The following is a 27,441-nucleotide window of genomic DNA, read 5'->3' as shown; positions in this document are numbered from 1 at the left end:
ACCTAGAACCAGACCACGGAGAGACGGGGAGGCTGGGTGAGGAACCCTAAGGTGATCCTGACTGGACCCCACTTCCAGGTCCCAGGCCTCCCTTGAGTCCAGGCAGGACCTCAGGAAGCATTTTGCCAACGTAAAAGTCCTAAATTAGTTGGTTTTTCTTCAAAAGGGAAGCGTGCTGGGTTGGCACTGACCTATTCAGGTGTAGGCACAGGCAGGGCGAGGCCGGGCGGGGCGGGGCGGGGCGGGGCGGGCCCTCCCTGAGATGGGTGCTCACGGTCGTGGTCTCACGGCTGCCTTGGGGGGCTTCTTCTGCGAGCCCCAGTCCTCCCACTTGGGGAGTGGGGAGTGTGGCCCCTGGCCCTCATGCCTCTCCCTCACCCTGTCGTAAGCAGAAAGAAATGGTTCCGGCAGACCAGGTTCAAATGAAAAGTATTTTATTACAGCGCCTAGAGGTGGAGATGCAGAGTGCCTTGGGGTTCTCTTAGGACAGGAGGAGGGTCGAGGCAGCAGCCCGGGGAGGGACAGGCCATGCCAGCACCCACCCCCAACTGAAACACAGTCTACCAGAAACACAAAGCGAAGCCCCATCTGAGTTACAAATTAAGGTGGACACACGAAAAACGAGCCAGCGTGGCTGGACCACGGGGAGGAGGACAGGGGCCGGAAAGGAACCGTGTCCTGCCGCGGAGCGAGCGGTGTGGATCGAGAGGGGCGCGTGAGGCTCACACGCGTCAGTCTGTAGCTGTGAGAAACGGCGACTGCCCGGGGGGCCGTTTTCCTTGGTGGGTTTTCCTGAGCAGAGCCACCCTGCGGCCCACCGGACTTCCCTGAAGGTGCCCGCAGTCAGCGGCGGCGCCGGGGCCTTGCGCGCCACCGCCGCGCTGCCTTCCCTCCCACAGCCGGCCTTGCTGTTGGCGGCAGGTGGGGGACTGGTCCCGCGGTCAGGAGGGCCGAGGGGCTCAGGAAGGAGACTCCCTAGCCTAACCCGCCAGGGACAGCGGGGCCGCTGAGATTGCACACCGACGCTCGTGTGTGTGCGCCGTTTCTATCGGGAGGGTGCATATGGCACGTCGCTGGGGACCCCCCGAAGCGATGCAGTGTTTGTGTACAGGGTTGCCCTGTTCTAGACCAGGGACTTGTGCCGTGACCTCTCCGCTGCTCACCCTGTAGTTTTTAGGGAGCCCTGGGCTCCTGACACGGGGTGGGAGGGCACCCTCTCAGAGAGGCCGAGCAGACACCGCCTTGTCCAGGAGGCCAGGGCTTGGGGTTCACAGGGGCGAGGCACAGCACCTTCACACGCCGGGGAGCACCGGCCCAGAGGGAGGGAGCCATGACCACCAGTTACAGGAGGATGAGCCAATTTCAAGAACCCATCACAAGCACCATCTTCTGCCTCAACTATTGGTCTGGACCAGCGACGTCACCCCCAGGGCAAGCAGGAAAGCAGGGCTCTTGCAGGGAGGGTCTGGCTGGTGGAAACCAGGGGTCCGGCCAACTTCCAAAGCTGAGCCAGTGGCCAGACCTGCCCTGCATAGACTGGTCCGCCATCTTGAGGTGGCGGGAGGCAGAAAACCATCCTCCAGCCCCGCCGGCCAGAAAGGCTGGCTCCAGCCCCGCCCCCGGGGGTGAGGAGGAAGTGGGGCCTGCCCTCGGCCCACCACACCGACCCTCCCAGGTAGGCAGAGGACTCCTGACATCCACACTTGGAGGGAGGCAGCCTTGGTGGCCAGACCAGACGAGGCAGGAGCTCAAGGCCTTTACTTGAGCAACAGGTTAGACCCTACACACAGCCCACCTTCAGAAAGAGGCAAGCTGCCTGTGTTCCTTGGTGGGTGCAAGCACCTGAGGACAGGGCTCTGACCCCTCCCCCGTCTTGGGGTTCAGGTCCCCTCCCAGGACCTTGGCTGACGTTGGTCCTTTCAGGGGATGGAAGGCTTCGGGGGGGGGGGGGCACCCTTCTGAAGACTGTGGAGAGACACAGCACTGGTCAGCTGGGGGACCCGGGACCAGTCACAGACTGCTATGCTGGACCCTGCTGGCGACCTCTGGAAACATCTAAAACGACTCTCCTGACTTTTCCCTGGTCGCCTGCCCCCCCAGTGCATTCATTCCCAAGCACCATCAAGGCTGCTCCGGGGTAGGGGCCGGCTGAGACCGGGAGCAGCAATGCCAACTGGCCAGAGAGACACGGGCAGGACGCGGGGCCTGTCCGCTCTGCCCCAGGAGCCGCGGTGACGCAGAGTCCGGGGCTGAGGGCCGGCCCTGGGCCCCTGCCACTGTGTGCACTTGAATAAATAGAAAGGTTTCCCCCCTCACTTTTCTCTTTTCTTTTTTAGTTTACTGTGCGTTATACAATCTAAAAATAAATGAAGTCAAGTCTATGAAATTTATAAATTTTCATCACATCTCTATAAAATACTGTCACTCATCAGCGTGACTCTCTTCTGTACACACACACCAGGCACCCGTGACTAACCTGCCCCACGTCACCGGCCAACGTGCCGTGAGCTTACTACGCGCTTTGGTGGACGGCGGCGTGAGCCCCAGACGAGCAGAGACGCACAAAAGTAAACGCACTTGCCACGCCAGCGGGGAGTCGGGTACCAGACCTTCCTCGCGAGCACCACTCAGAACGGGCTCCGTGCAGGAGCGGGGAGGGCCTGGCCCTCCCACGCCCACCGGCCGTTCCTATGCCAAAGGCGCTGATCCCGGGGCGGGGGGGGGGGGGGGGCAACAGTGTGGTGGGAGCCGTTCACAGTGATGGGGAGGGGGCTTCTTCTGAGGAATGTCACAACAGAGCGAGCCACCCCCCCCCCCCCCCTGCCTGGAGACAGCCGTGCCTTTGGTATAGGAAGAGCGGCGGGAACAAACAGGGCAGGCGCCTCACGGCCTGGGTTTGGCGTTGGTCAACCTCCAGTCAGCACCAAGAGGACGAGGCGGCAGCGAGGCCCGCGTCGAGATAGCACCGGGACCGGCGGTCAGCGTGTCCGCGGGCGGGCCAGTCCTTCGGGTGGGCGTCTTTATATAGATCCTCTCACATATAGTATTTACATTTCTCGATAGGTCGCCTTTACGACTCCGGTGGAGTAAAATAAGTCAGAATGTTTATACTTTTTAAAAAACGATAAATACTTTATCTAAAACTATCAACAGTACGAGCTGGAGCCAGGCCCCAGCATCTCCCGCAGGTGTGCGCAGCGCTGATTCACAGTAGAGCCTCGTCCCCTGTCCTCGGTCCGTCCCGCCGTCCCGTGGCCGCTGCCGCACCGCCGGCCCAGCCCGTGCGTGCATAGGTCTCACGGTTGAGGTAGAATCCTAGTTACCTGCGGAGACCAGCGCGGGAGGAAAGGCAGCATTAGCGTTCCGCTCGGGGGACCCGCACATTCCCCCAGGCCAGGGAGCCACAACTCCTACAGACAAATGGCGGCGCACGGTCAGACAGACAGGCTGTGGTCGCTGCAGGCCCCACCTCTGCCGGCAGGGACCGCCCCCTCCCCAGCCCCGCCGCCCCCCCCAGTCCACACCCCCTGGCCCTCCTCCCCAGGAGCCTTGGAGCCGACGCCCTCCCAGGCCGCCACCTGCCAGGCACTGCTCACAGTCCCGCCCCGGGGGGATGGGGTGGGGGGGACCGCGTGCGACAGCAGCAGTGGTCCACTGTGGGCCAGGACCGGAGCCTGCTGCCCACACGCTTCCACGCGTACACCTCTGACCTCTTCGAAGCCAGTCTCGGCCGCACAAAACGCCTGCTCTGACAGCGTGAGGCCACCACACGCGAAAGCTGCTCTACCTTCTGGACTTTTCCAACAGGACTGAGGCACAACCTCAGTCCGGGCTGTCTACCGACCTGCACTCTGACTGGGAGGGCATCAGACTCCAGCGGCCCCTGCCCCTCCCGTCTGTTTCCACTTAAACACGCGGCAGACGGTTGAGGACGGCCCGGCCCCAGCACCCTGTCAGCGCCCGGCTTCCTTTTCTCAAGTCCTCGCCTGGAAGGCCCCTCACCCCCAGGGACGCCAAGCAGCACCAGAAGTGGCCACGCCAGCTGCACCAGGGCCTGGCTTCCTAACGCGGGCACACAGCCGGCAGAGGAGCGGACGCAAACCCTCCCCGAACAGGCCTCACAGAGACCTTCCTCACCCGTTTCCAAGCACGGGCCCTTCCTACACTGCCCTCCGCTGAACCTCCACTGACCCCCCCCCCCCCCAAGGCAGGGGCCGCGTTCCTCCTAGCAGGAGGGGCTGTGTGCTGCGGCCACCAGCACAAAGCACTGCCCACGACCCAGGCAGCCCCTTCCTCTCTGGCCGGTGCCACGCAGCCCCATACCCACTGGCTCCCAGGGCCTGCAGGCAGGGGGCTCCAGCTCAGGAGCCCGAGGCTCGAACGCCAAGTTTGGATGGCCGTCTACACACTGCCTTTTCCTTAAGACCTACAAAGCGCACCGGGGAGACAGGCTGCGGGAGGCCCAAGAGCAGACAGACGGCGAGGCTGAGCTCCGAGCTGCCCCTGTGGCCGGGGGCCCGTGGGGCTTGCCCTAAAGGTCTGGGCCGGGCAGCGAGAGCCGGCCACTCCCTCGAGCTCCGTGGCGGCTGCTCAGCCGTCCTGGAGGCTGGTACACACGGCCAGCCCCGGTTTCCCTGGCTTTCCCTTGCACCTCTCAGAACCGACCGTCTCCACCCGAGGCAGAACAGCCTGGGTCCCCTGGGCCCCTCCTCGGAGCCCTGCGGGCCCGTCCACTCTCTGTGGAAGGAAGGACAGACAGTTCAGGGTCTCATACGGGCCCCCTGGTTGGGCTCTAGCCTTACCTTACAGAATACGAACCGCTAGCTAAGCAAGGTCTTTATCTTGGCTTAACCCCCGCAAGGCGCGCGGCATACGGAGGCGGCATGCCAAGGGAAACCCACACGGCGGACGGCCCCGTGGAGCTGGCCTGTGGGATCACGGGCGCGGCCTGGGCCAGGGCCAGCCCGGGCAGGGGCTGGTGGTGCACCGTGAAGGAGGGGCGGGGGGCCTTGTGCGGGAGGGAGGCGAGCTTGATGGACAGAGAGGCGTTAGCAGGCTGCAGAGAGGCGGCAGAGGAGGCGGGTAAGAAAGCCTGGTTAGCCGGGAGGGACGCGAGGTTCTGCAGAAGCGCGGGCTCAGAGTTAGCCGGGAGCAGCGCGGGGGCGGGAGGCAAGGCGGCGTTAGGGGGAGGGGGCGCGGGGAGGGCAGGCTGCCCCGGTGGGGGCGGGGGCGGGGCGCCGGCCACCGCCTGCAGCGGGGTTAAGCTCAGCGTGGCGCTGCGACACGCAGCCCCGCTGCCGAAACTGGCTCCAAACGGATGAGCGGAGGCGGAAGGCACCGCGTGGTTAAAGACACCTGCAAACAGGAGAGAAAAACTCAGCTTCAACAGGGGGGCACTCTCCAGTCGGGCGAAGAGAGCGAGACATCGGGAAGCAGACAGCGGCCGCAGCTCCGCGTGCGACGCGGGGGGAGGGGGGTGGGGGGGGAGAGGGGGGCAAAGCAGCAAGCGGGGGGGGGGGGGGAGGGGGGGGCGCGGGCGGCCGGTGTGACTCACCTGCGGGCGCACCTGCCCGGGGCTCCCAGCCGCAGGACGGGGTCCTGCCCGCCTGCGCCCACCACGGAGCTGGCTGGGACCCCGCGGTGGGCCCGGCCCAGCCCAGCCACGCGGCTCCTCTCCACCCCTACACGGTGCCACCACGCGGCAGGCGCCGCGGCCGCCGGCTCTCGCCCAGCGCCGGCCCCCCGCGGCCGCCCGGACCCATGGGCCGTGTCAGGTTCGACAGGTGGCCTCCACGGGGATGAGACAAAGCCCTAGTCTCGTGGCGCCAGCTCTCCCGAAGGTACAAGGGACACCATCACGGCCCGAGGACCTGACACAGGCCGACTCACGCGTGGGCGCTCTGCCCACGCCACAGGCGCGTCTGCAGCTCACGAAAAGGAACGAGGTGACGGGTGCAAAGTGGACCCGAGGGGACACACGGGCACAGCCTCTCGCCCCTTAGGGGGCCCTGCAAGGGAACCTGGAAAGCAGTTGTCATTAACCCGGCGGTCCAGGAGGGCGTCGGCGACGGCGTGCGGCCCACAGGACCCGAGAGTCACACGAGAGAGACGCGCGTCCGCCTACCTCCAACTGCGCCGCCTGCCACCCCGGAGGGAAAGCTGCCCATGGCGTGCGAGTTGGTCAGTCTGGTTGCGGCGGACGAGACGTGCACCAGGCCGGCGGCCGGCACGGAGCCAAACAGGGACTGCAGCACAGACGAGCCCAGGTTGGCCTGCAGCGACATGGGGCCCAGGGCGAACTGCGGGCCGGGGGCAAATGTGCCCAGGAAGGGGCGGTGCGCCTGGGCGGAGGGGGCCGCGCTGACCACCGAGGACGCCGCCGTGGCGAGGCCCGGGCCACTGAGGAGGCCCCCGGGGGGCACGTTGGCGGCCGCAATGAAGAGGTTGTGGCCGTTCTTCAGGTCGGGCTCACGGTCCCGGCCCTTGCCCGGCTTGCCGTGCGCCAGCAAGGCCTTGTCCGGGGGCCCGCACGCCGGGGGGCCCGGCTCGCCTGCCTCCCTGCCCTTGGGGCCGCCCGCGCCGTCCAGCTGCCTCTTGTTCACAAAGGGCCCAGGCTCTGCAGCGCTGTCCTTGCCCCGGGGGGCGGGAAAGCTCAGGGGGGCGCCCAGGCCTGCCGCCTCGGGGACCTTGTGGGAGAGAGAAGCACCATCACTGAAGCTGTGTAAACTGAGGTCGGCGGCCAGGCCCCCGCTGAAGGCGAAGCCGTTGGGAGGGTTGCTGCTTGGGCTCAGCCCGCCTGCCCCCGACAGGGCACCGGGAAAGCTTTTCCTGGGGTGGGCGGCCAGCTTGGCGTCGGCCGAGCCGGGCTCCTCCAGGGGGGGCCGGAAAGCGAACAGGGAGTTCTGGCTCAGGGCGGAGCCGGCCTGCAGCGGGCTGTCGGCGCACTTGGCCAGGCCGAGGTCGGAGATGGGCGAAAAGGTAGACTTCCACTTGCTGCTGTTGGCGGGCTCGCCGGCAGGGGTCGGCTTCCTCCCAGCCAGGCCACCACCTGCCGAGGAGACGTGCAGCCCGTGAGGCGCAGGCACCTCCGAGGGCCGAGCGGGGCAGGAGACGAGGTGCTGGGCCTCTGAGGGGCCGGGGGCTCAGAGACACCCCTCCCACCCAAGGGAAGCGTGCTGTGGTCCATAACTAGGCCTGTTGGGGGGGGCCGGGTGGTGCCGAGCAGGCCGAGGGTGGGGCGGGAGGGGAGCTGGGCACCAGAGCCTGTGCGAGAGGGGACGAGGCACGCGCGTAAGCAGAGAGAGTCAGACTCCGGCCTGGGCCAAACAGGAGGGGACGGGACTGCCGCCCGGCAGCACTGGGACCAACAGCCGTGGGGATGGCTTTCCAGGTCCACGCAGGTGGCACTCAACACTGCCCAGAGACCATTCTAGAAGCCGAGCGTCCAGGCCACGCCCTGGGGCTGAGTCACCTTCAGCCCGGGGGAGATACAGCACAGAACGGGGAGGAAAGTCACTCACCGTTTTCCAAGGTTTTCGGGGGAGATCTGCTTTCTAAGGAGATTGTCGCAATTTTTCTCTCAATTCTATCGAGAAAAACATAGGCGGCAGATGTTTGAAATCCATTTGCACGGCAGAGGGCCGTGTGTGCACGCTGCTGCCTGGGGAGGCGGGGAGGCAGGCGGCACGCAGCCTGCCTGCCCTCAGACCCCTTTACAGGCAACTGTGGCTCCCAGGCCTCTCGTGTGCCGTGCAGGACGCCGCCAGTGGCAGGCGATAGGGCCGAGGCTCAGGCACAGGGGCGCCACCTCCCGACACAGAGAGACACCCACAAGTCCCTGCTGGGGCCACCTCGGTGTTAACTTGCCTCCCAAGCTTTGTCAAATCTCGGGGCCGGCTGTGGCCACAGGCGCTGCCTCATCTACGGCGTGTCCCCTGTGACCGGTAGCACGTGCTCACAGGAGCACCAAATCCGTATGTTCTACGTGTCAGTATCTCCAGAGCACGTGCCAAGAATGCCATGACCTCCAGAAACGCAGGAAAAGTTCCAAAAGTGTTTGGAAACTACTAGGTTGGACATTCCCAACACAAAACAAAAGCACTCAAGTGCAAAATTCCTAGAAACATAACTTAGGTATGCGGAAGAGGAACAGAATGAATCACCCGAGACGAGAAACCGAAAGCACAGGCAAGAAACGCAGGCAAAGAGGAATGGGGCTGGACCAAACTCTAACTCTGCCCTTCGAAGGACACCAGCAAGAAACTGAAAAGAAAACCCAGAGAAGGGAAGACAACGTTCAAGGATCAGATAGATCTCTGATAAAGGATGGCGTCTAGAACACGTAAAGAACTCTGACAGTCGAACAAAAACCCACCCAACGACGCCACACACAAGGAGCACCTGGACGCACGTTTCTCCAAAGACGCACAAATGGCCAAGCAGCGCACGAGAGAACGCTCACCGTCACTGGTGATTGAAAGAGAAGGAACCCACAACTACGAAACGCTGTGCCCGTATGAATGGCTGCTACGTTAAAAAAAAAAAAAAAAAAAAAAAAAAAAGAACAGTTGGGGCGCCTGGGTGGCTCAGCTGGTTAAGCGTCCGACTTCCGCTTAATTGTGATCTCACGGTCCGTGAGTTCGAGTCCCGCGTCCGGCTCTGTGCTGACAGCTCGGAGCCTGGAGCCTGCTTCGGGTTCTGTGTCTCCCTCTCTCTTCCCCTCCGCCCACTTGTGCTCTCCCTCTCTCTCTCTCTCTAAATTAATATTAAAAAAATCGTAAATAGGCAGGTAGATGGCAAAACCAGAAAATAACAAGTGACGCGGAGAAACTGGCACCGTCACCCGCGGCCGGGGGACGTGAGACGAGGCAGCCACTGCGGAAAAGTCTGGAGGTTCCGCAAAAAGCTAAACAGAGTCACCGCGTGACCCAGCAATTCTACTTCTGGGTAAACGGGAAACACTATTTTTTTTTTGGAAAACACTTTCAAACAAAAACACGTGTGTGAAACTTCACAGCAGCATAGTCCCCGTTAACTGAAAAGTGGCAACACCCACCCCAGGGTCCCTCCGTGGATGAAGGACAAACACGGTGTGTCCACCCACACGCCGGAATGTGACCCAGCCCCAGGGAGGAAGGACGTCCTGCCACCTGCCACCACGTGGACGGACCCGGAGGCCACTGTGCGCAGTGACAGGAGCCGGACACAGAAGGGCACGTCCCGCGTGACCCCATCACAGGGGGTCCCCGGAGGAGTCCCGTCCACAGAGACAGAGAGTGGACGGTGGGAGCCAGGGCTGGGGCAGGGGCAGGGAGGGGAGTGACGGATAAGGGGGCTTGTTTTCGGGGTGACAACAACCTCCTCCAATTGGCACTAGCGACGTTTGCACCACTCTGAACACGCCCCCGACCCCCAGATCGCGCTCCAGAGACGTGCTGCGGGAATCTGCGCCAGTGAGACCGCCACGCACAAAAGAGAAGCCCTTCGTGACCCATCACGCCGTGGGTGAAGCATTCACCAGCAGCGCACAGCTCGGCCTCCTCGAGCGCTTTCCTGCCGTGGCCGCCTGCGCCCCGGACGAGAAACAACAGAGCGGCCCCCACGCCGGGGCCTCCAAACCCAGGTGGCCGGCCCTGCCCTGGACCTTGAATCTCAGGTGGGTGGGAAGGCGGCCCGGGCCCTTCACAGACAGCAACTCACCGAGCGGAGGCCAACACCCCGGAGACACTGTCCGCCCGAGGACGGCCGCTCTGGGGGACCGCAGACAGCAGCCGAGGGGTCGTGCCCCCCGTGCCCCCCAACTAATGGCAGCCGGACGCCGCCTGTCCTTCACCCGGGCCCTGCCCCGGGAGGGGCCCCGCCGGATCACGAGGGCCTCTCCTCCCTCCCGCGAAAGCTGCCCTGCCTGGCCCCCCTCACCTGGTGCTGCCCGGCTCGTCCTCGGAGCCCTGCTCCTCGTCCGAGGTCAGTGGGGAGTAGTGGGCCCCGTTGGTCTGGCTCAGGGGCTTCTCCTTCTTGAGGACGGGCGGCTGGTCGCTGTCCTGGTAGGGGACAGGGGAGCTCTTCAGGCTCTCAGGGGACGAAATGGCCGTGATTTCCAAAGGCTGGTTAATGTTGCTAACCTGAGAGACCAGCACAGACACAGCACGACCCCGTCAACAGGCTCCCAGAGCACCGACACCCAGGGCTGTGCTTGGGACCCTCCCACCCTGACCCGCTCCGGATCTCAGACCGGACCCGCCGGGGGAGTGCCGGGGCGAGGGGGCCGAGGCCTGGCTGTGCTCCGGGAGCCCTGCCGCCCCGGCCGGGCTGGGCACAGAACACGCCCTCCCACCCCCGCCCCCGCCCGTTCCCAGCCTTACCATGGAGTTGAGGTTCAGGGGGGACCCTGAAGACTGCGTGAAGAGGCCGGCCACGGATGGCAGGGCCCGGCGCTTGGGCGACACGCCTGAGCTCAGGCCGGGGGTCCCTGCCGCCGCCCGCTTCCTTCTGCCCCGCTTGCGGCTGTCCTGCCCGTGGCCCTGGCTGCCGTCCCCACGGCCGCCCGTGGGCAGAGGGCTGGGCTTGCTGGGAGGCGACTGCTTGGTGCTGCCCCCGCCGGCCGAGACGGTGAAGACGATCCTCCGCTTGGCTTCGCCCTCGGGGTCCGAGAAGCCGGCCTCGGGAGGAAGGTCCCCTTTGTTGGCGTCAGGGAGCGGACCCTGGGCGGCGCCGCCCAGGCGGGGGCTGGCGCAGAGCGGGTGGGCGGGCGAGGCTGCGCCAGAGCCGCGGGGCTGCGGCAGCAGGGGCGGGTGCTGCGGGGTGGAGCCACAGGACCCCACGCTGGCAAACAGACCGCCTGCGCTGGGGACCTCGTCAAAGGTGCCGGGATCTGCTCCGGAAGCGAGGGGGGCTGGGCTGACGGCCACCGAGCCCGCGTAGAAGCCTGCCGGAAAGGACAGCTTCTCAGGGGAGCCCGGCGCAGAGTGGCCAAGGGGACCCGCGCGGGTGCAGCTGGTGAGGGAGCTCAGCACCCACGAACCTGCCCTACACGTGGTTCCCTCGAGCACCCGGACACAGGCGCCCGCGAACCAAGCTCGGCGGTGCGAGAGATGCCCGCCCAGCCCCGGGCGCCCCTGGGCTCCCGGCACTTCTGGACTGGGGGCCCGCAGCTCCGGATGCGCGCTGGCACCCCCAGGGAGCCCTTTCACGGCCCGCCCCGGGAGCCTCACCAAGCGTGGGGGAAGCCCTGAGCACGCGAACGTCTCTTGTGCAGACGGAGGCCCGGCCCCGGCGCTAGGGGTGCTGCTGTGCCAGGAACTGGAGGCAGGGCCTCCCTTCCTACAGGCCACGTGTCGGCACGGGGGCCGGCTAACTCAAGACCAGCCCGTGGGTCCAGCGGTCTGGGCGCCTGCTGCGTAAACGCTATCGTCGGCACACACGTCCCGGGCCACGCGCTCTCCAGCCACAGAGCCGCACAGGGGGGGCAGAGACCCAACGGACCGCGGAGTGCCACCTGGCTGCTACAGAAAGTCCGTGGGGCCTCTGCCAGCGCGTGCGGCCTCAACCACTGGCGTTCCCTGAAGGAGAACCGGCACCGGGCTAGAAACGCCCACAGCAGCTTGACGAGGACATCACCTACCGGCTGAGGCCCACCTCCCGGGCTGAAATACAGCCAGAGCGAGCACGTTCACGTCGGGAAGCCCAGGCCCGAGGGTCGCGAGCCCTGCCGAAGCCCACACGAGAAGCCCCCAACCGCCTAGAGCTGGTCGTGTTGTGTGACGACAGCCCCAATGCAACACCTCAGACCCCACGGCCGGGAGGAGGTGGGCCAGCTGGGCCACGGGGGGAGGGCCAGGGGCAGGGACTCAGGAGCAGGAGGAGCCCACCGACCTGCAGGGGCTGGGGCGAGACTTTTGCTTCCGGCGCTGTGTGCATTAGCGCCCATCTGCTTTTCAAGCGTGGACAAGGACTCTCGGGTCTGCGGCACGGGACTGGGGGTGCTTCTCTGTGGAGAAAAAGGATGCGCTGTCAGCTGAGCCTGGGCTGGCAGGTGAAGGTCAAGAAGAGTGTCCCAGATGTAAGCCACGGGAGGTGCAAAGGGCCGGAGGCCTGGAGAACGGCAGGTAGCTGAGAGCCGGCACATAGGAGGAAAGGGACCTGCTTGGGTCTGAGCACCGTGGGCAGTCACCAGAAGGTTCTGACAAGGCGACTCGGGCTCGAAAGGATAGCTGTGGCGAACGGCAAACGTCAGGCTAGCGACGGAGGGATCAAGGAGAGACGGGACGCGCTGCAGCTATGACGTAATCAGTGATTCCACTCCTCTATGGAACGGGGCGAAGACGCCACCCACACCAAACCTGTGCGTGCACCTTCACGGCAGCGTGATCCACAATGGCCAAAGGTGGAAACAAACGTCCACCCTTGGACAAACAGAGAAGCCAGCGTGGCCCTCCACACACGCACATGTCCCTGGGCCGCCAGCAGGAGCGAGGCGCCCACCCCCGCCGCCCCGCGGACGGACCCCAAACGCGCGACGTTCAGGGAGGGAACCCGACACGAGAGGCCACGCGGGGTGGGAGTCCACCTGTGTGAATGAACCTGTGAACGGGTCCGGCTGCCTAACTGAACGTATCAAAACCACTAAAGTACGCTCTGCGTGGGTGGGCCATCCGTGACTCGTGTCCCAATCAACACAAAGAAAGGCCCGCGTCACACGAGACTTTGCCACTTCTGCCCCTCGCGGGGGCACACACGTGAGGCGGGAGGGCCAAAGGTGAGCCAGCAGGAGGGGGGACGGGCTGCACGCCTGTGCCGGATCCAGACTCTTAGTCCCCCCGCCCGCGCGTGCCCCTTTTACAAAACAGACCTGAAACAAACACGGGAAACCGTCACCGTGAGGAGCCCCGGAATCTGGGCGTTCCAGTGTCCCGAGCAGGGCGGTCCGCTCCGCACGTACCAGCGCGCAAGCTCACAAAAGGGAACTACCAGGCCTTGCGGGCAAAAATAAAACGAGACCCCCTCTGCCTACACACCACACCCCTGCAGCACGAGGGCCCGGGCCTGCGAGAGCAGGTGGCCGGCGCCTTCCCCGCCCGACGTCCACTCACCACTTTCTCGGCACGGCTGGGCAGCACCACGCTGGCCAGAGGGATGCTGACGGGCAGCTTGCTGGGCTGCACGGTGCTGAGCGGGATGCTGACGGGCAGGCTGGTGATGGCCTCCCCGCTGCTGGCGTAGGCACGCTCCTTCAAACCCTGCAGACACACGGCCACACCCTCCTTGCTCCCGCTGACCGCTAACGCAGGGCCGCGAGCACCACCGGAAGGACACGGGGACCTCCCGCCACAGGAGAAGGCCCCTTGTCCCAGTAAACCGCCCCCCCCCCCCACGGCTCCTCCCGAAATTCAGGGTCCCGCCTCCCCCCCACCTCAGGTCCCCACGCCGTGACCCACACGCTGCCCCTCACACCTGCCGCCTTCCGCTCACGAACGAAACCACCGCCCTCCTCCTCGAGCCTGTGGGCAACAGCCTCCCACAGGGGCTCAGCACCGTTTCCAGGCTCACCCCCGGCCCCCCCGAAGCCTAGCGTGGCCCAGGATGCCTGGCTCAGCATGCCTGCCGAGCGCCCCGCACAGCCCACGCCCTGCCCTCACCTTCTCGCTGCCCCTCTCCCCTGTCATCTGTAAGGCCACGGGGGATGAGGGCCGGGGGTCCTGAGGGCTCAGCTTGATGCCGTTGGCGATGCCCGGGCTCTGGTACGGAAGGCCGTTCTCCTTGGCGTGCTCGGCTCTGGAAGAAGACGCATCTCTGGTTCGTTCTCCGGGGAGCCGCCAGAGCCGGGGTTTTGCACCCAGAGCTGGCATCCCGGGCCCAGCAAACGCCCCGAATCTCTTCTGAACCTCTGGGGTCTCACCCTAAGAACCCCAAGGTGGCCCCAGGGCACCAGAGCAGGGCTGGCGCGTGCCACGCGCAGACTCACCGCGGGTGCAGCTCCCCGGCCGCCGTCTTGCCGCCGGCCGCGTGGTCCTGGCTGAGGTGCCGCCTCAGCACCAGCTTGGCCGGGGACAGCCTGGTGTAGTCCGGCAAGGCCAGGCCAGACACCTTCTCGAGCCTTGGCCGGCTGCCGTGGCTGGGGGTGCAGGGCACCACCTCCTGGTCCAGCGGGGAGGCCAGGTACTGGGGGGTGTTCTGCTTGGACGGGGGCCGGCTCAGCGCACCGCAGAGCTCGTAGCTGGCCGCGTGGCCGTTCATGGAGAGTTCCGGGCTGGCGCTGCTGAAGTGCGGCAGGGAGAACCTAGAGCAGTCCAGGTCGAGGTGCAGCCGGCCGGGGTCCGCCTCCGGCTCTCGGCCCAGGGCGCCCTTCCCGCGCAGGTGCGCCGACAGGGCGTCGTCGGGCGGCACGCAGGACTTGAGCTGCAGAAGCTCTTGCTGCCGCTGGCTCTTCTCCAGCTCCACGATGCTGATCTGCAAGGGGAGGGGGGTCAGGCCTGCCGCCGCCACCGGCCTGGGGACCGGCCGGCCGGGCCGCGCCCAGCAAGGCACCCGAGGGACGGGCCCGGGAAGGCGGGAAGGACGCGGGCCGGCTTTGTGGGTGACGGAGGAGCCAGCGCCGCCGGCCACCCCGCACGGGTCGAGAGGCTCCGGGGCGTCCAGAGCAGCTCTGCCGACGCGCACTTGTGGGAAAGGGGACGGAACGGGGCGGCCCCGTCTGTGAAGGAGGCTACGGGCGCTCCGTCCGCGAGGAGCCCTCCCGCCGCGCTCCCTCTCGGTCACTGGGGACACAAGACGCCCCCTCTGAGGCCTCTCTGTTCTTTTCCCGTAAGGAAAGCACCTCGCTCTTTACTACGCGGAAGGGTCAGCGCCCAGCAGCTCCTCCTGCTGGTGTGTCTGTGGAATCAGGGCCCGGCCCGGCCGACAGGGTCGGCAGGCCTCTTCTCTGTGCCACGTGCTGCTGGCTCAGCAGGAGGGGACGCCTGGGCCACAACCCTTCAGAGAGCACAACTGGTCGTGGGGTCACCCGGTCAGCCAGCAGCCGGGGAACGTGAGGACACGCGGGCCCCTCTGCTCCCCCTTCCTTCTCTCCCTGTGTCCCTGCTGACCTGGACGCACACGTCACCGTCCTCAGCGAGCAGCGCAAGCTCTGCGGCGGGGTGCGCGAGCACTGCCCTCCCCGGGGGCCGCTTCGGCACCCACCCCCAGGTGGGTAGGGGCGCCAAGGGAATCCCAGGTTTCTAATGGAAACCGAGCCGCCCTGGGAGCAAGTGGGGCCCCTCGGACGCCAAGCCCCCCACAGGCCAAGATGGGGCATCAGGGCCGCCGTCACCGCAGCAACACAACCCGTATCCTGTCCTCGGGAGCGGGGTGGTTTCGGGGGGCTGGCGGGGGGCACTTCCCGCGTTCGTGATGCGTCAAAGCCCAGAGGGGCCCCCACCTGCAGCTCCAGGCAGTGCCTCTGCTTCTCGGAGATCTGGCTCCTCAGGGCCTGCTTCTCCTTCAGCAGGTTCTCCAGCGACAACGTGGACCAGTCCAGTTTCAACTCCTCACACCGAGCCTTGAGCTGCGGGGACGGGGAGGAGGCAGTCGTGAGCCCGCGGGGAGGGCGGGGTGGGCGCAGGTCCGCCCGGCGGAGGGCAGACACCGGACAGGTGTCCCTGAGGGCCTGCAGGCCCAGAGAAGGGACCCGCTAAGGGAAGGTGAGGCTGAGAAGGCAGCCCAAGGGGGAGACCGGGGTCCCCTGTAGGAACACCCAAGGGGGACAAGATGAGGGTCCTCAGGACCGAACGGGGAGGCCCCGTGAGAAGTGGCGCTCGGCCCGTCCAGCAACGTGCCCTGGGCCCCGTGGGAGCGAGGTCCCGAGAGACCTGCGCCCTAGCCCTAGGGGCGCATTCGGGAGCCCAGCATGGGTGGCAGAAACGCGAAAGCCTGGGCCACCTACAAAGCCACGTCTGGTGAAAGCGTCAGGGCCTTTGGCAGGGCCCTGGGCCCCGCTGGCTCCCGCGTCCTTTGAGAGCCCAGGAAGGGACCTCAGTGCTCCCAGAATGAGCCGGACTGGAGTCGGGTGAGGGGGGGGGCCTGGGAAACCCGTCCTCGGGAAGGACGTCGGGCCCCACGAGCACCCTGTCATCCTGCCTGTCCAGGGTGCACACAGAATGACCGTTTCCAGGCCACCCCCTCCCCCCCGCCCCATGTGCCCCCTCCGCCGCCCCCTCCCCGCCCTGTGTGCCCCAGCAGGCCGCCCCCCGCCCACCAGCTGCAGGCTCTGGCTCCTCAGCTCCCTGTTGTCCTCCTGCAGCTGCTCTGTCTGCTCCCTCAGCTGCTGGTTATGGGCCGAGATCTCCTTCTGCGCCTGAATCAGGTCGTTGTAGGTCAGCGCCTTCACCCCCAGCTGTGGACACACGATAGCACGGGTGGGCTTTCATGCGGGGGTGCGCCATGGCGGGCAAGGGGGCGGGGCCGGTAAGGAGGGGGCCGGGGGGCGGCCGCCCGGGAAAGGGGCGCGAGCCCTCCCACGTTCCGGAACCCGCCGTCAGAACAGGTGAAAGGTCAAAACCCCGGGAAGGAGAAGATGCTTCCAGATCTCCACTCCCCGGGCCGTGCCCTGGCCCGCACGCTGCCCGCCCGGGGTGGTGATGCGGTCTCGGGACCCCTACCTCATCCAGTTTCTGCTGGAAGAGCCTCTTGATCTCCTCTTTCTGGGCCTGGCAGTGGCCGAACAGCTGCTGTGCGGCCCCCAGCAGCCGGGCGTTCTTCTCCTGCAGGGGCGCAGCACGGTGACGGGAGGCCCCGTCCCCCCACGCCCCTTCCCACGGCGGGACGTGCCCCGGCCCAGAAGGCCGACGACCCTTGGCCCATCTCAGTGGTTGAGAGCATCGCCGCTCGGTGAGGAGCAACGTCCCGCAGCCTCTCCAGACCCTGCGGGGACCGTCACTGCTCCTACGGCGTGGGAGCCCCTGCCGGGTTATGCCTCCGGGCCCAGGACAGCCCGGCAGCGCTCGGGACCCAGGGGGCAGAACCGCTCCGTGAGGGTGCCCAGGGCAGGGCTCACCTTCTCCTGGTCCAGCAGCTGCTGAAGGCTGGCCTTGTACTGGGCCGTCTTGGTGTAGGCCAAGAACTGCAGGTACTGAATCTTGAAGGATTCTAGGAGGAAGCGAGAGGACTTCGCTGCACACGCGACCCCGTGGGGCCCTTCAGAAACCGGTGTGGGAGGGCGTGGCCGCCGTCCCCAGAGGCTGCTGGAGGTCACCTCCTGCCATCGGGCCAGGGCCCTCGGTGCCCCCTGGAGCCCCTCGTGGCTCCTGCCACCGCTCCCCGGTGTCGTCCCCCCCGCGAGGCCGTGTTACTGAATCTGCTGGTTTTTTGGTAAACACGGGCTACTGATGTCGAACCGAGGGAACCGGCGACGCCCGAAGCACGGAAGGGGTTTCCTTCGCCTGATGTTTAGACGAGCAACAGGTCTACCCGGCCTAGCATCGTGAGCGCGTGCGTAGACGGGGCCTCCCCCACCCACTGCCGTAGATACGGCCCGGACTGTTCTCTGGGGAGCACCGCGCGGCACCCTGGGCCCCGCCCCCTCGATACCAGAAGCACCGCAGTCCAGACGGCCACAGACGCCCCCCCAGAAACGGCCCCACGTGCCCTGGGGAGGAGCCCCGACCTCAGGCGACCAGGGGGCCGGGCCGACCCAAGGCCCGGGTGCCACCTGGCGGCACTGAGCCTGAGGCCCGGGGCGCCCAGCGTGGGGGCCTGCGGGCCAGGCCGCGGCTCACCTAGCAGCTTCTGCAGTGCGGGCGGGGTGGCTGCCAGCAGCGGCCGGTCGGGGGCGTGCCGCTGCACGCAGGGAGGTAGCTGATAGAAGGGGCTATGAGGTGACCTGTACGCATCTGCGGGGAGAAGCACATTCACGCGTCAGCGGCAGACTGACGCTCCCGGGGCCCGGCCAGTCCGTTCCACGGAACTGCCAGGTCTTTGTAAAGACACAACCGAACGCGGTCGGCCAAGGACGCTGGCAGGCACGACATCCCGGCAGTTCCGGAAGCAGAGACGCGTCCCCTCGCGACCGAAGAAACCCCAGCTCTTCACCAGAGCCTGGGTCGGCAGGATGCTGGCAAGGCCCGGAGCGGGACCCGCTCCGGGGCGGGGCGCCCGGGCGGAGACAGGCCCGGGGCACGCCCCAGTGCGTCTGCGGCACTGAGCCACTCGGCGCACGAGCCGTCACCGCGGCCTGAGCCCCGAGGAGGAGAGGTGAGGGGGGCTGTGGGCCCGCTCGCGGCCGACTCACCCTGTGGCGAGGGCGCCGCCGTCTGCGACGAGGCCGGGGCGTGCAGGAGGTCCAGTGCAGTTTGGCTCTTCCGGGGCTTGCGCTCGGGGTTGGCAGCGCTCATCTTCTTGGGGCGCCCGCGCTTCCTGCCGGCCATTTTCCGCCCCTTCTTGTTCAGCTTCTTCTTCCGGGCTTTGGAGGGGGACGGCTTTTTGATGGCGGTCGTCCCAGCCTTCTCTTCCTCGGCACCGGAATCCTAGCGGACAGCGGGCGGCGGGGCGTCAAGGGGACGCGACGCCCTCGTCGGGGACGTGCGTTCCCGGTAAGTCACGGGAGCCGCCCTCCACGGAGCACGGGGGGGTGGGGGGGGGTGGGTGCAGGGCATGCGGCGAGCGCTCACCACGGGGGTGTCCGCGGCCACGGCAGCCTTGCTCTCGGGCACCTTGGTGGGAGTGGTCGTGTTGCTCTTGCTCTCTCGCTGCTGCCGGCGCCGAGCCGCCTCCTGCTCCTCCTGGAAAGCAAGCGGTGGGCGTTTGCGGATGCGCGGGCTCGGCCGGGCCCTCCCGCACGGCTCGTGGTGCGCCACCCGCACAGGCGGGGAGACCGAGGCACGGCGGAGCCCGAGCGTGCAGCGCCCCCTCCCTCCGCCACCCTCTAGGCAGACCGTGCGGACCGTGGGGCAGAGGAGCCGCCCGACCGTCCCTTCCCTCCCGTGGGCGGCGAGCTTTGCCACACCGCCACACCGAGAGAGGCCTGTGCCCGAGGGCAGACGCTGCCGCCGGCCTGGGCTCCCGGCAACACCCGGGCGGGCCGGCAGCTGCAGGGCTGTGGGCACAGGTGCCCGGCTACGGTGGGAAGGACACGGGGCCCCAGGTGGCAGGAGCTGGCCGTCTGACAGGCCTCTCTTGCACACGGACTTGTCTGAGTCTCCAGAAAGAAAGAAAAGCTCTCGGACAGACGTACGGAACAAACGGACAGCGGCCACGAGGCCGCAGCGGGGAGGGCGTGAGCACTGGGAGGAATGCAGGAACCAGGCAGCCGGCGCAGTCAGGACCCAGGCTGGCGCCCCGCTGCAGGGGCGGCCGCTCTGCCCTCGGATGGCGACCCACGCCGGGACAGCACGAGGGCCGCTCGCCACCCTTCAGCACAAATGCCCGCGTCACCAAAGCCCACTTCAGAGACCCGCTCAACCCGCTGCCGAAACGCGCATAAGAACCGTGGCCCAGCTGTGGCCGTTAAGGACGAGGCGGGTGTGCGCGGGCGGGGCCGTGACCCAGACCCCGTCACACAGACCAGCACCTGCGCGTGTGTGGCCACTTGCAACCCGCACACCCCAACAGGCAGCACACACACGCTGTTCAGGCGAGGGAAGAACACAGACTTACCCTGAGTTTTGGGTTTTTCAGACTAGAAAAATAGTTTTCAAGCTAAAAATACAAAAAGGAAAGGAAAACTCTTATTAGAAGTCAGCCCCGACCCCTTCAGGCCGAAAGCAACGTCCCGGATGCACAGCCAGCGGGCGCTCTCGGGAGGGTGGCACAGAGTCCCCCAGGCGGACGTCTCCCAGCGTGTGGGGCCCGACCCTGTCACGAGCCACCCGGGACAAGGCCCGCCCCACACAAGGGCTGGGGCCGTGGAGAGCGCCGGGCCCCCCCAGCCCGCACGCGTGGGGCACTCACTATGGTGCGGTCGATGGTGTGCAGGTAGTAGGAGACTGGCTTCCCCGTCCAGGACACAGAGCCCTTCAGGGGCGAGAGCTCCACGACGCGCATGATGGTGCCGATGTCTGCGCACAAAGGGCTGCGGTTAGGGCCCCTCCTGCGCCCGAGGGGTGAGCGGGGTGTGTGTGTGGGTGGGGGAGGCTCTGCGCGGTTTTGTGGGGACTCCCTCCCTCCTCACAAGAGACAGGTGGGAGGCCAGGTGAGGCGCTCACATCAGTCCCACTCCCCCGAGGGGCTTGTCCAAGGAGAATGGCGACAAGCCCCCGTGGGGTCGGAGACCACTTAGAGGGCGACTGAAAAGCAACGTGGCTACAGGAGCCCCCAGCAGCACACGAGAGGTCACGAGCCCCGGGGCCCATGTGGCGTGGCCCAGGGGCCTGAGGTGCAGCCCCATGCTATGCAGGACAGCCACCTCTGTGACAGACCCCTCCCTGAGTTCTCCTGACCTGTCCCGCCTTCGACACCCCTGGGGCCACTCTGCCCCCAGGGGCCACAGGGCAGGTCTGGGGACGTCTGTGGTCATCACAACCAGGGCGGTCCTGGCATGGGGTGGGGGCGGGGGCCGGGCAGGGGAGGAATGCCCCCCAGGGGGCGGTCTGCCCCGACGTGAGCAGTGCCGGGGGACAGACCCTACGCTGACACAGCCAGATGCCGGAAATCACAGATCTTAATACTTCAGCAACCAAGAACTTCTTACCGCTCAAGTTTCTGCTGTTTATTCTGAAGTTCAGAGGCGCAAAGGGCTTCGAGGACACAATTCTGCCGCCTGAAACACAAACCTAGTTACTGCCGTTCGTGGGGAAGCACCTGCACGCACACAAATGAGAGGGAGACAGACGTCAGGGGAGTAAGGGGAAGCCGCAGGAGGAGCGGGGACAGCGACCGCGTGCACAGCAGCAGGATGGAGTCCCGTCCGCCTCCTAAGAGGAAGAGCAGGACCAGGTGCCGCCTCCCAGCTTAACTGTGTCCCGCCAGCTGCTCTCCTGTGACAATGGTCCAAGGCCCCACGGTGCTGACCTCGGACCCAAAGGTCCCAGCTGGGGGCTCACCCATCTGTGAGGACAGACCGGGCGGGAGTGAGGACGGTGACTTGGCACGCCCCCCCCCCCCCCCCCCCCCCGCCACGGTCTGCGTGCTTGTGGGACGCGTCCCGCAATCGACAGCCAAGGCAAAGCCCTAGAACCCCAAAAGCAGCACCGGGCTGCGTTGGCGGGGCAGCCACACGGGCCGCATCATCCCCAGTGTGCGGAGTTCTAAGGAGAGAGGACTCACAGAGGAATCCGCGGGCTCAGGAGGGAGTCCGCGGCGCGTGCGTGACAAACACTGCGAACAAACACGCGCGCTCCCAGAAGCCATGCTTCTCCGTATGAGGGAAAAAAGAGCCAGTGGGGGAAGTCAAGGAAAACAATACGGTCACGTTCAAATTGGAAAAGTCCCGGGGCACCTGGGTGGTCGGTGGGCTGAGCTCCGACGCTTGATTTTTGGCTAAGGTTATGATCTCACGGTTCGTGGGACCGAGCCCCTCGTCAAGCTCCGCGCTGACAGCACAGAGCCTGCTGGGGATTCTCTCTCTGCCCCTCCCCTGCTTGTGCACCCTCCCTCCTCCCTATCAACGAATCAATCAATTGGAAAACTCCCTTTGAGTGCAGTTCGACACACGCACACAGACACAGACGCACACGGGCACAAACACGCCAGCCCGCCATGACCCCCGGCGCCGGGAGCACCCACTGCCCCACCCGGTCCTGAGAACCGGCCCCCCGGGAGCAGGGGGTGACAGGCCCAGCGCCGGGCCAGGGGCGAAGTCAGGGGGCGGACGTGTCGTGCCAGGGCATGAGCCAGAGCTCACAGAGCGCGCGGGGTCGCATCAGCGGTCTCGCAGCCAGGGACTGAACAGAGCCCCGTGGGACGCTGGGAACCCAGGGCGCCTCTGAGAGCGTGGTGCCAAGCGGGATAAACGCCGGGTCCACGGGCGCTCCCGCTAGGAGCCCGGCACCCCACGCCGCCCACTCGGCAACAGCCGGTGCCGCGAGGGCCCGGGAGGAGGTCACAGCCGGCAGCTGGGACCGCAGGGCTCGGCAGGCAGCCCTCCCACGGGAAAGCACGATGCAGAGACCCGGAGAGAAACGCCGCACGGGACGGTGAGCCCGAGTGCCCGGCAGGCGTCCCCGACGAGCAGGGAGGAGATGTGTTGGAGCCAAAGCCCGCGAGGCCCCTGGCCAGGGCAGGGCGGTGGGAAGGCAAGCTCTCGGGCGGGCAGCAGGCGGAGGGGCTCCCCGGTCCGTCCCGGGGCAGGTGCACGGCTCGGTCCCTACCCTGGGACAGCAGCCACCGCTCACTCTTCCAAAATGACCAAGAGACACACGTGTGCACGACCCGTGGCCGTCGGTGCTGAAGACAGCCGGCAACCGCCTGTGTCTACGCAGAGCGACCCTCTCACGAGCTCAAAACCTTCTATCACGAGACACAGGGGACCCGATCCCGTTCCTAACAACAGGGGTGAAGAGGGCACCCGGGGCCTTCTTACAGCTAGGGACAGGACCCAGGTGGGAGGGGCAGGGAAGGTGCCACTCCCTGGCTGGGAGCACTGAGGTCACACGCAGGCCATCTAGGAGTCTAGAAAGTTCTTGCAGCTTTAGGAACTGCAGTGACCGGCTAAGAATGAGGGCATTTCCTGGGGCTTCCCGTCCAGGCCCCGGGGGGCCAACAGTGTGAGGACGGCATACACAACCTCACGGTACAGCCACAGCTCACGGTCCACTTCCCCCACCAGGGCACACCCCATTGGGCGCCCGCAGGCCAGTCGTGCTCATGCCCGGAGGACCCGGAGAAGGACGAGCACCTGAGGTCAGAGCTCTAACGAGGACAGCAGCAGCCCCTGGCCCCCCCCCCCCGGAGCCCGGCCGCCGTGCACCCCGGGCACTTGTGGGGAGGGGAGTCCCGAGCTAGGGTCTGAGCACTTGGCTGCAGGCTGGACCCACGAGCGGTGGGCTCCTCTCTCCTGAAACACCGTGCACGACGGCCAAGGACGCGGGGCTCAGCGCGTCACAGGGCTCGGCCCAACTGACTGGACTTTCTCCACGGGGAGAAACAGGTACGACCTCGATTCTTGGGTCAGTGAGGACGGATGAGAAACAGGCAGGAGGCCGCACACCGAGGAGAGCAAACGGCCAGGTGGCATGGCCCCCGTCCACGGAGACAGACAGGAGGACCCGCCGTGGCCCACGGGGTGCCCAGGGCAACCTACAGCCCACAAGCGTGCTGGCGTTTCTACCTCCCTCCGGGAGCTCGCCGGTTTCTCTCTCCCACGCTCCGAGTCCGAGCACAACATGCTGTGTGGCCCACCGGCACTTACAAAGGCCAAAGTTGGTATCCAAACAAACTAGCTGACTCCCACCTATTGAGAAGATTCCACACGGGATGTTCTCGTCCGTCTGACATTCCAAGCACACCAGGAAACCCCTGGCACGGCGAAGGGAGAGGAGACACCTAACCTGGGCCACCTGCAGCCTGAGCGGGCCCTGACCCCACTCCCGGGGCCAGAAGCCAAGAGCCGGAGGGAGCCTCCTTCCCTCGTCCCGCAGCCACAGAGGGTGTGGGGGGGGGGGTGGGGGGTGGGCACACGGCCCCATGGCACAGGCACCTCGGGCCGCCACTCAGGACGGCCATTCCCAGGTGCTCCCCCAGAGGGAGCGGCTGGCTGTGCCAGGCCGTGAAGCGGCCGTGAGGCTGCCAAGAGGCTGCACCTCGGCACGCGGCCTTGACTCTCAGCTTGCCGAGATTTAGAAAACACACACTCTTCCCCGGGCGGCTCAGGCCGGACACAGTGGAGGGCCTCACACGCCACCAAAGCACCAACACAGCTGCAAACCGAGAAGCCTTCACGGGCACGAGGGAAACACGACCCTAGGCGCACGTCTGGCTTGAGAACAAGAGTGCGGGCTCCCAGGCTCCTCCGCTGCCCCCCCCACAGCCGTGCCGAGCAGCTGTGGCCGCGAGTCGGAGCCTCACACACAGCGAAGGGGCCGTCCCTCCTCCCCACCCCGGGAACGGAAGGCGGAGGCGGCCGGGCGGCGATGGGCCCAGACACAGGGAAAACCCAGGAAGAGCAAAGGGGCCAGTCTGGACGGCCCCGGTGCCCTCGCCACCCCCAGGTTAGGGCCAGCAGATAAAATGGGGACGCGAGTCAAATCTGAGTGTCAGGCACGGACCGAGCGATCCTGCAGCAGAAGCGGGGACATCCTCGTACAGAGAAGTCATTCGGTGTCTACGCGAAACGGGAACGTAACCGCACGGCCTGGGGCCCGCTCGTCAGTCTGGCCGCCCACCCGGGTCCCATCCGCGGAACCCCGCTCCCGAGGCTGACGGACACGGGCAAGGGCTCCAAGCCCCACAGCCGGTGCCGGATCCACAGACAGACCGGGCGCGGGGCGACGCAGGGCAGGGTTACGGGGAGCGCGTTACCTTCCTTCATGTTCGCAAACCGCTCCTTCAGCTGGTGATCCACCTCAGGACCAAAGGCAAAGTTATTCACAAATATAACACTGCAAAATAATATTCCAGTTGAGTACAACGAAGGCTCCATCCGCGCACGCGCACAGCACTCCGGGGCATACCATGCCACGGCCTCCTCCGCCAGCGCCCCAGCCCGGGGGGGGGGGGGGGGGGAAGGGGGTGCGACCGGGGCCCGCGGGCCAGGACGCTGAGCCCGGCTTGCTGCTGGCTCGACAACCAGGCTGCCCGCTTCCCTGGAGGAAAGGTGGACACCTGCTCGCCGGGAGGAGGCCCCTGGGGCCGAAACAGGACCGCAGAGATGTCCCCTGGGGACAGAGACGTGAGGACACCGAGGCAGCAGGAGAGGACCCGTGGGACCAGAAGCGAAGTCGTCCCCAGGGAGGGTGTGGCTCGTCCCTTCTCCGTTCTCCCTCGTGCCTGGCCGGACACGCCGCCCCACGCCCGCCCAGGCCCGGCTCTCGCCCACGAGAGGAACTCTGACGGCCGCGCTCGACGAGCAGCACGCCGCTGGCTCATCTGAGCCCACGAGTAACCCGGCTCTGTGCGCGGTCGTGTGGCTCCTGTCTCCCCACCTAAGGGCCTCCAGGTAAAAACTACGCCACAGCGAGAACGGGGCACAGCCGTCAGAACTGCGGACCGGGAGTTTACCTCCTCACCGGAACGTGACGGAACACAGAGAGAGGGCCGATGGCCGTCCCCTCGCTGCTCCATTTAAGTCTTGATAGTTTAAAATTAAAAAGCCTGGAAACCTGGGGCGCCTGGGTGGCTCGGTCGGTTTAGCGTCTGACTTTGGCTCAGGTCATGATCTCACGGTTCACGAGCCCCGCGTCGGGCTCTGTGCTGACAGCTCTGTCCCCCTCTCTCTGCCCTTCCCCTGCTTACACTCTCCCGAAAAATAAATATTAAAAAAAAAAAAAAAAAAAGCCTGGAAACCGTCACTGCACCCAGTAACAGAATGGTCCTGGGGAGCCTGAGCAGGGCGAGAACAGACAGCGCACCCAACAGGCATTAGAGACGCAGAAGCGCCCAGTGTGCTCCCCCCACAGCGCCGCACGGAAGGAGGGCGGGTGGGACTTTAGGCCGGGGCACAGGCGTCCCTGGGGGCTGAGAGACCGAGCCCTGACGAGAGAGCTGGGTGTGATAAGCCCTGACCGAAGAAGGGTGCTCTGAAGGCAGCCACCCTCTCATGTCTCGGAAGCCACCAGAAGCTCACTGAGGCCAGGCAAAGCAGGGGCGGACGCCCTAACGATAAGGGGGCTGCTGGGGAGGGGGCCCAGAAGCAGAGAGCCTGGGGCACGTCAGGGGATGCTCTCCGGGCCCAAGGCCCGTCCTGCTCTCCCACAGGACCAGGGGCGGCGAGGCCCGGGGGGGCGGTGTGCTCGCCATGAGCTCTCACATCGCCAGCGCAACCAGAGACGGGACCCCTGGGCCTGGATGCTGCTAGCCAGCTCTCGGTGAGGATGGGGCTTCCTCTCCGCTGGAGAGCCCTCACATCCCTACCGATGGGGATGTTCATGGGGTCAGCACAAGGGGCTCAGGAAAAGAGGGAAGACCGGGCTGGCAGGGAGACCAGAGCGGACCCAGCACAGATGGGGGACCTGTCACAGGAGCGCCACAAAGGGACACACTCTGCAAAGAGCCGCCCCCCCCCCCCCCCCCGCCTTCTACCTGCCCCCAGGCTCAGACGCTGGGGAACACAGGGCGGCAGGCGGTAAGCCTGCAGGAAAGGCAGAGAGAGGCCACACTGCCAGGTCCCCCAGACAGTGGCTGCTGCGGGCAAGGCTGACTTGTGTCCGGGGAGACCCACACGCCGGAGGCCAGAGAAGGGGCCGCAGACCCGTGTCGGGCCCAGGGCAGGCCCGTGTCGGGCCCAGGGCAGGCCCGTGGGCAACGCCGCAGCGTCCCAGCCGGCCGCCCTCAGGGGTCAGGGGTGCGGACAGCCAGCCCCACGGCTGGCCGGGGGGCGGGGGATGGGCAGTGGGAGCCGGGGGCCCCCTCCGCTGTAGGCGAGGGGGGCCGGGAGAGAAAGACGGCTCGTGCCCCGTGGCCACGGACCCGCCCTCCCCTGGGGCACCTGCCCGGGCCGGACCCTACCTTGTGTTGGCAATCCGCTCTCTCCACTCCTCCGAGAGGAAGTCGCCTCTTTCCAGCTGGAAGGAAGAGAACAGGAGGGAGGCTGGTGGGGCCTCCCTGGGCGTCGCGCCCCGCCCGCCCTGCCCTCGGAGAGAGGATGAGATGAGCGCGGTCGCTGAAGTGGGGAGGACGTGAGACGGGGGAGGGGACGGCGGCTCCTGGGGCTACGGGACCACCCTCGGTCGGTCACTGCACGGCGGCCCGGAGCAGGGACGGGGCACACACAGGACAACAAGACGGTGGGCCGGAGGCTCCAGCTACACCAGAGGACACGCCGCGGGACCGCGAGGCACGGCCGCTTCGCCGCTCCTGTTCCCACCCGCTGGCGAGGCACTCAGGAAGCGCCCCGGGGCACAGGTCTCCGCCAGGTGACAGCGTCCGCAGGGCTTGCTCTCTGCAACACACAAACACCCCCCGGGGCGTCCATCTGACCCCAGGCTTGCGCCGCCCGGCTTGTCCAAGCCGCCTGCAATGCAAGGGCCCCGAGGCACCTTCCCTCCAGCTCTCCCTGCCGCTCGCGCTCGCGGGGCAGACGGACACGGCGACTCCGGGCCCAAGTCCGCCCGGGAGCACCCGGTTCGTGACAACCCACGCGGCCACAGCCGTGGCGTTCCACAGGCCAAGAAGCCTAACTGTATCACTCTTTGAAAAGACAGTCATCACGGCTCCTCAGTGCCCACCGGAGAATGGAAAACACACATCTAAACAAGATCCTGTGCACGCGTGACCTCGGCGGCGTGAGTGATTCAGAAGAGCCAAACCGTGGAAACAACCCAAAATGTCCACCAGCGTGTCCCCCACACACAGGAAGGTCCCCCGGACGCCAGCAGGAGC

General features: G+C 66.4%; 1 protein-coding gene across 3 annotated transcripts in view; it reads right to left on the bottom strand.

Moving 5' to 3' along the window:
• Positions 1-417: 417 nt before the first annotated feature.
• Positions 418-27,441, bottom strand: part of DOT1L (DOT1 like histone lysine methyltransferase) — a 63,784-nt gene continuing 36,760 nt past the window's right edge. Inside the window, exons 8-29 of one of the 3 annotated variants that reach the window (XM_043586039.1) lie at positions 26,569-26,624; positions 24,424-24,503; positions 20,657-20,725; positions 19,918-20,024; positions 19,624-19,665; positions 18,639-18,749; positions 18,260-18,494; positions 17,748-17,861; positions 17,027-17,118; positions 16,632-16,733; positions 16,229-16,366; positions 15,413-15,538; positions 13,961-14,445; positions 13,635-13,770; positions 13,089-13,235; positions 11,872-11,986; positions 10,362-10,924; positions 9,919-10,040; positions 7,521-7,585; positions 6,125-7,048; positions 4,803-5,355; positions 418-3,323 (exon numbers count right to left, since the gene is read on the bottom strand). In XM_043586039.1, coding sequence (XP_043441974.1) covers positions 4,838-5,355; positions 6,125-7,048; positions 7,521-7,585; positions 9,919-10,040; positions 10,362-10,924; positions 11,872-11,986; positions 13,089-13,235; positions 13,635-13,770; positions 13,961-14,445; positions 15,413-15,538; positions 16,229-16,366; positions 16,632-16,733; positions 17,027-17,118; positions 17,748-17,861; positions 18,260-18,494; positions 18,639-18,749; positions 19,624-19,665; positions 19,918-20,024; positions 20,657-20,725; positions 24,424-24,503; positions 26,569-26,624 — 4,347 coding nt within the window. In that variant the 3' untranslated portion in view covers positions 418-3,323; positions 4,803-4,837. Of the gene's footprint in view, positions 3,324-4,802; positions 5,356-6,124; positions 7,049-7,520; positions 7,586-9,918; positions 10,122-10,361; positions 10,925-11,871; positions 11,987-13,088; positions 13,236-13,634; positions 13,771-13,960; positions 14,446-15,412; positions 15,539-16,228; positions 16,367-16,631; positions 16,734-17,026; positions 17,119-17,747; positions 17,862-18,259; positions 18,495-18,638; positions 18,750-19,623; positions 19,666-19,917; positions 20,025-20,656; positions 20,726-24,423; positions 24,504-26,568; positions 26,625-27,441 lie in introns of all 3 variants that reach the window. The other 2 variants (XM_043586036.1, XM_043586040.1) reach the window with 2 other exon arrangements.

This window comes from Prionailurus bengalensis, chromosome A2, assembly GCF_016509475.1.
Source record: "Prionailurus bengalensis isolate Pbe53 chromosome A2, Fcat_Pben_1.1_paternal_pri, whole genome shotgun sequence".
Classification (NCBI taxonomy): Eukaryota; Metazoa; Chordata; class Mammalia; order Carnivora; family Felidae; genus Prionailurus; species Prionailurus bengalensis.
Note: the sequence above shows the minus strand (reverse complement) of the source record. Positions and strands in the feature narration are given on the sequence as shown.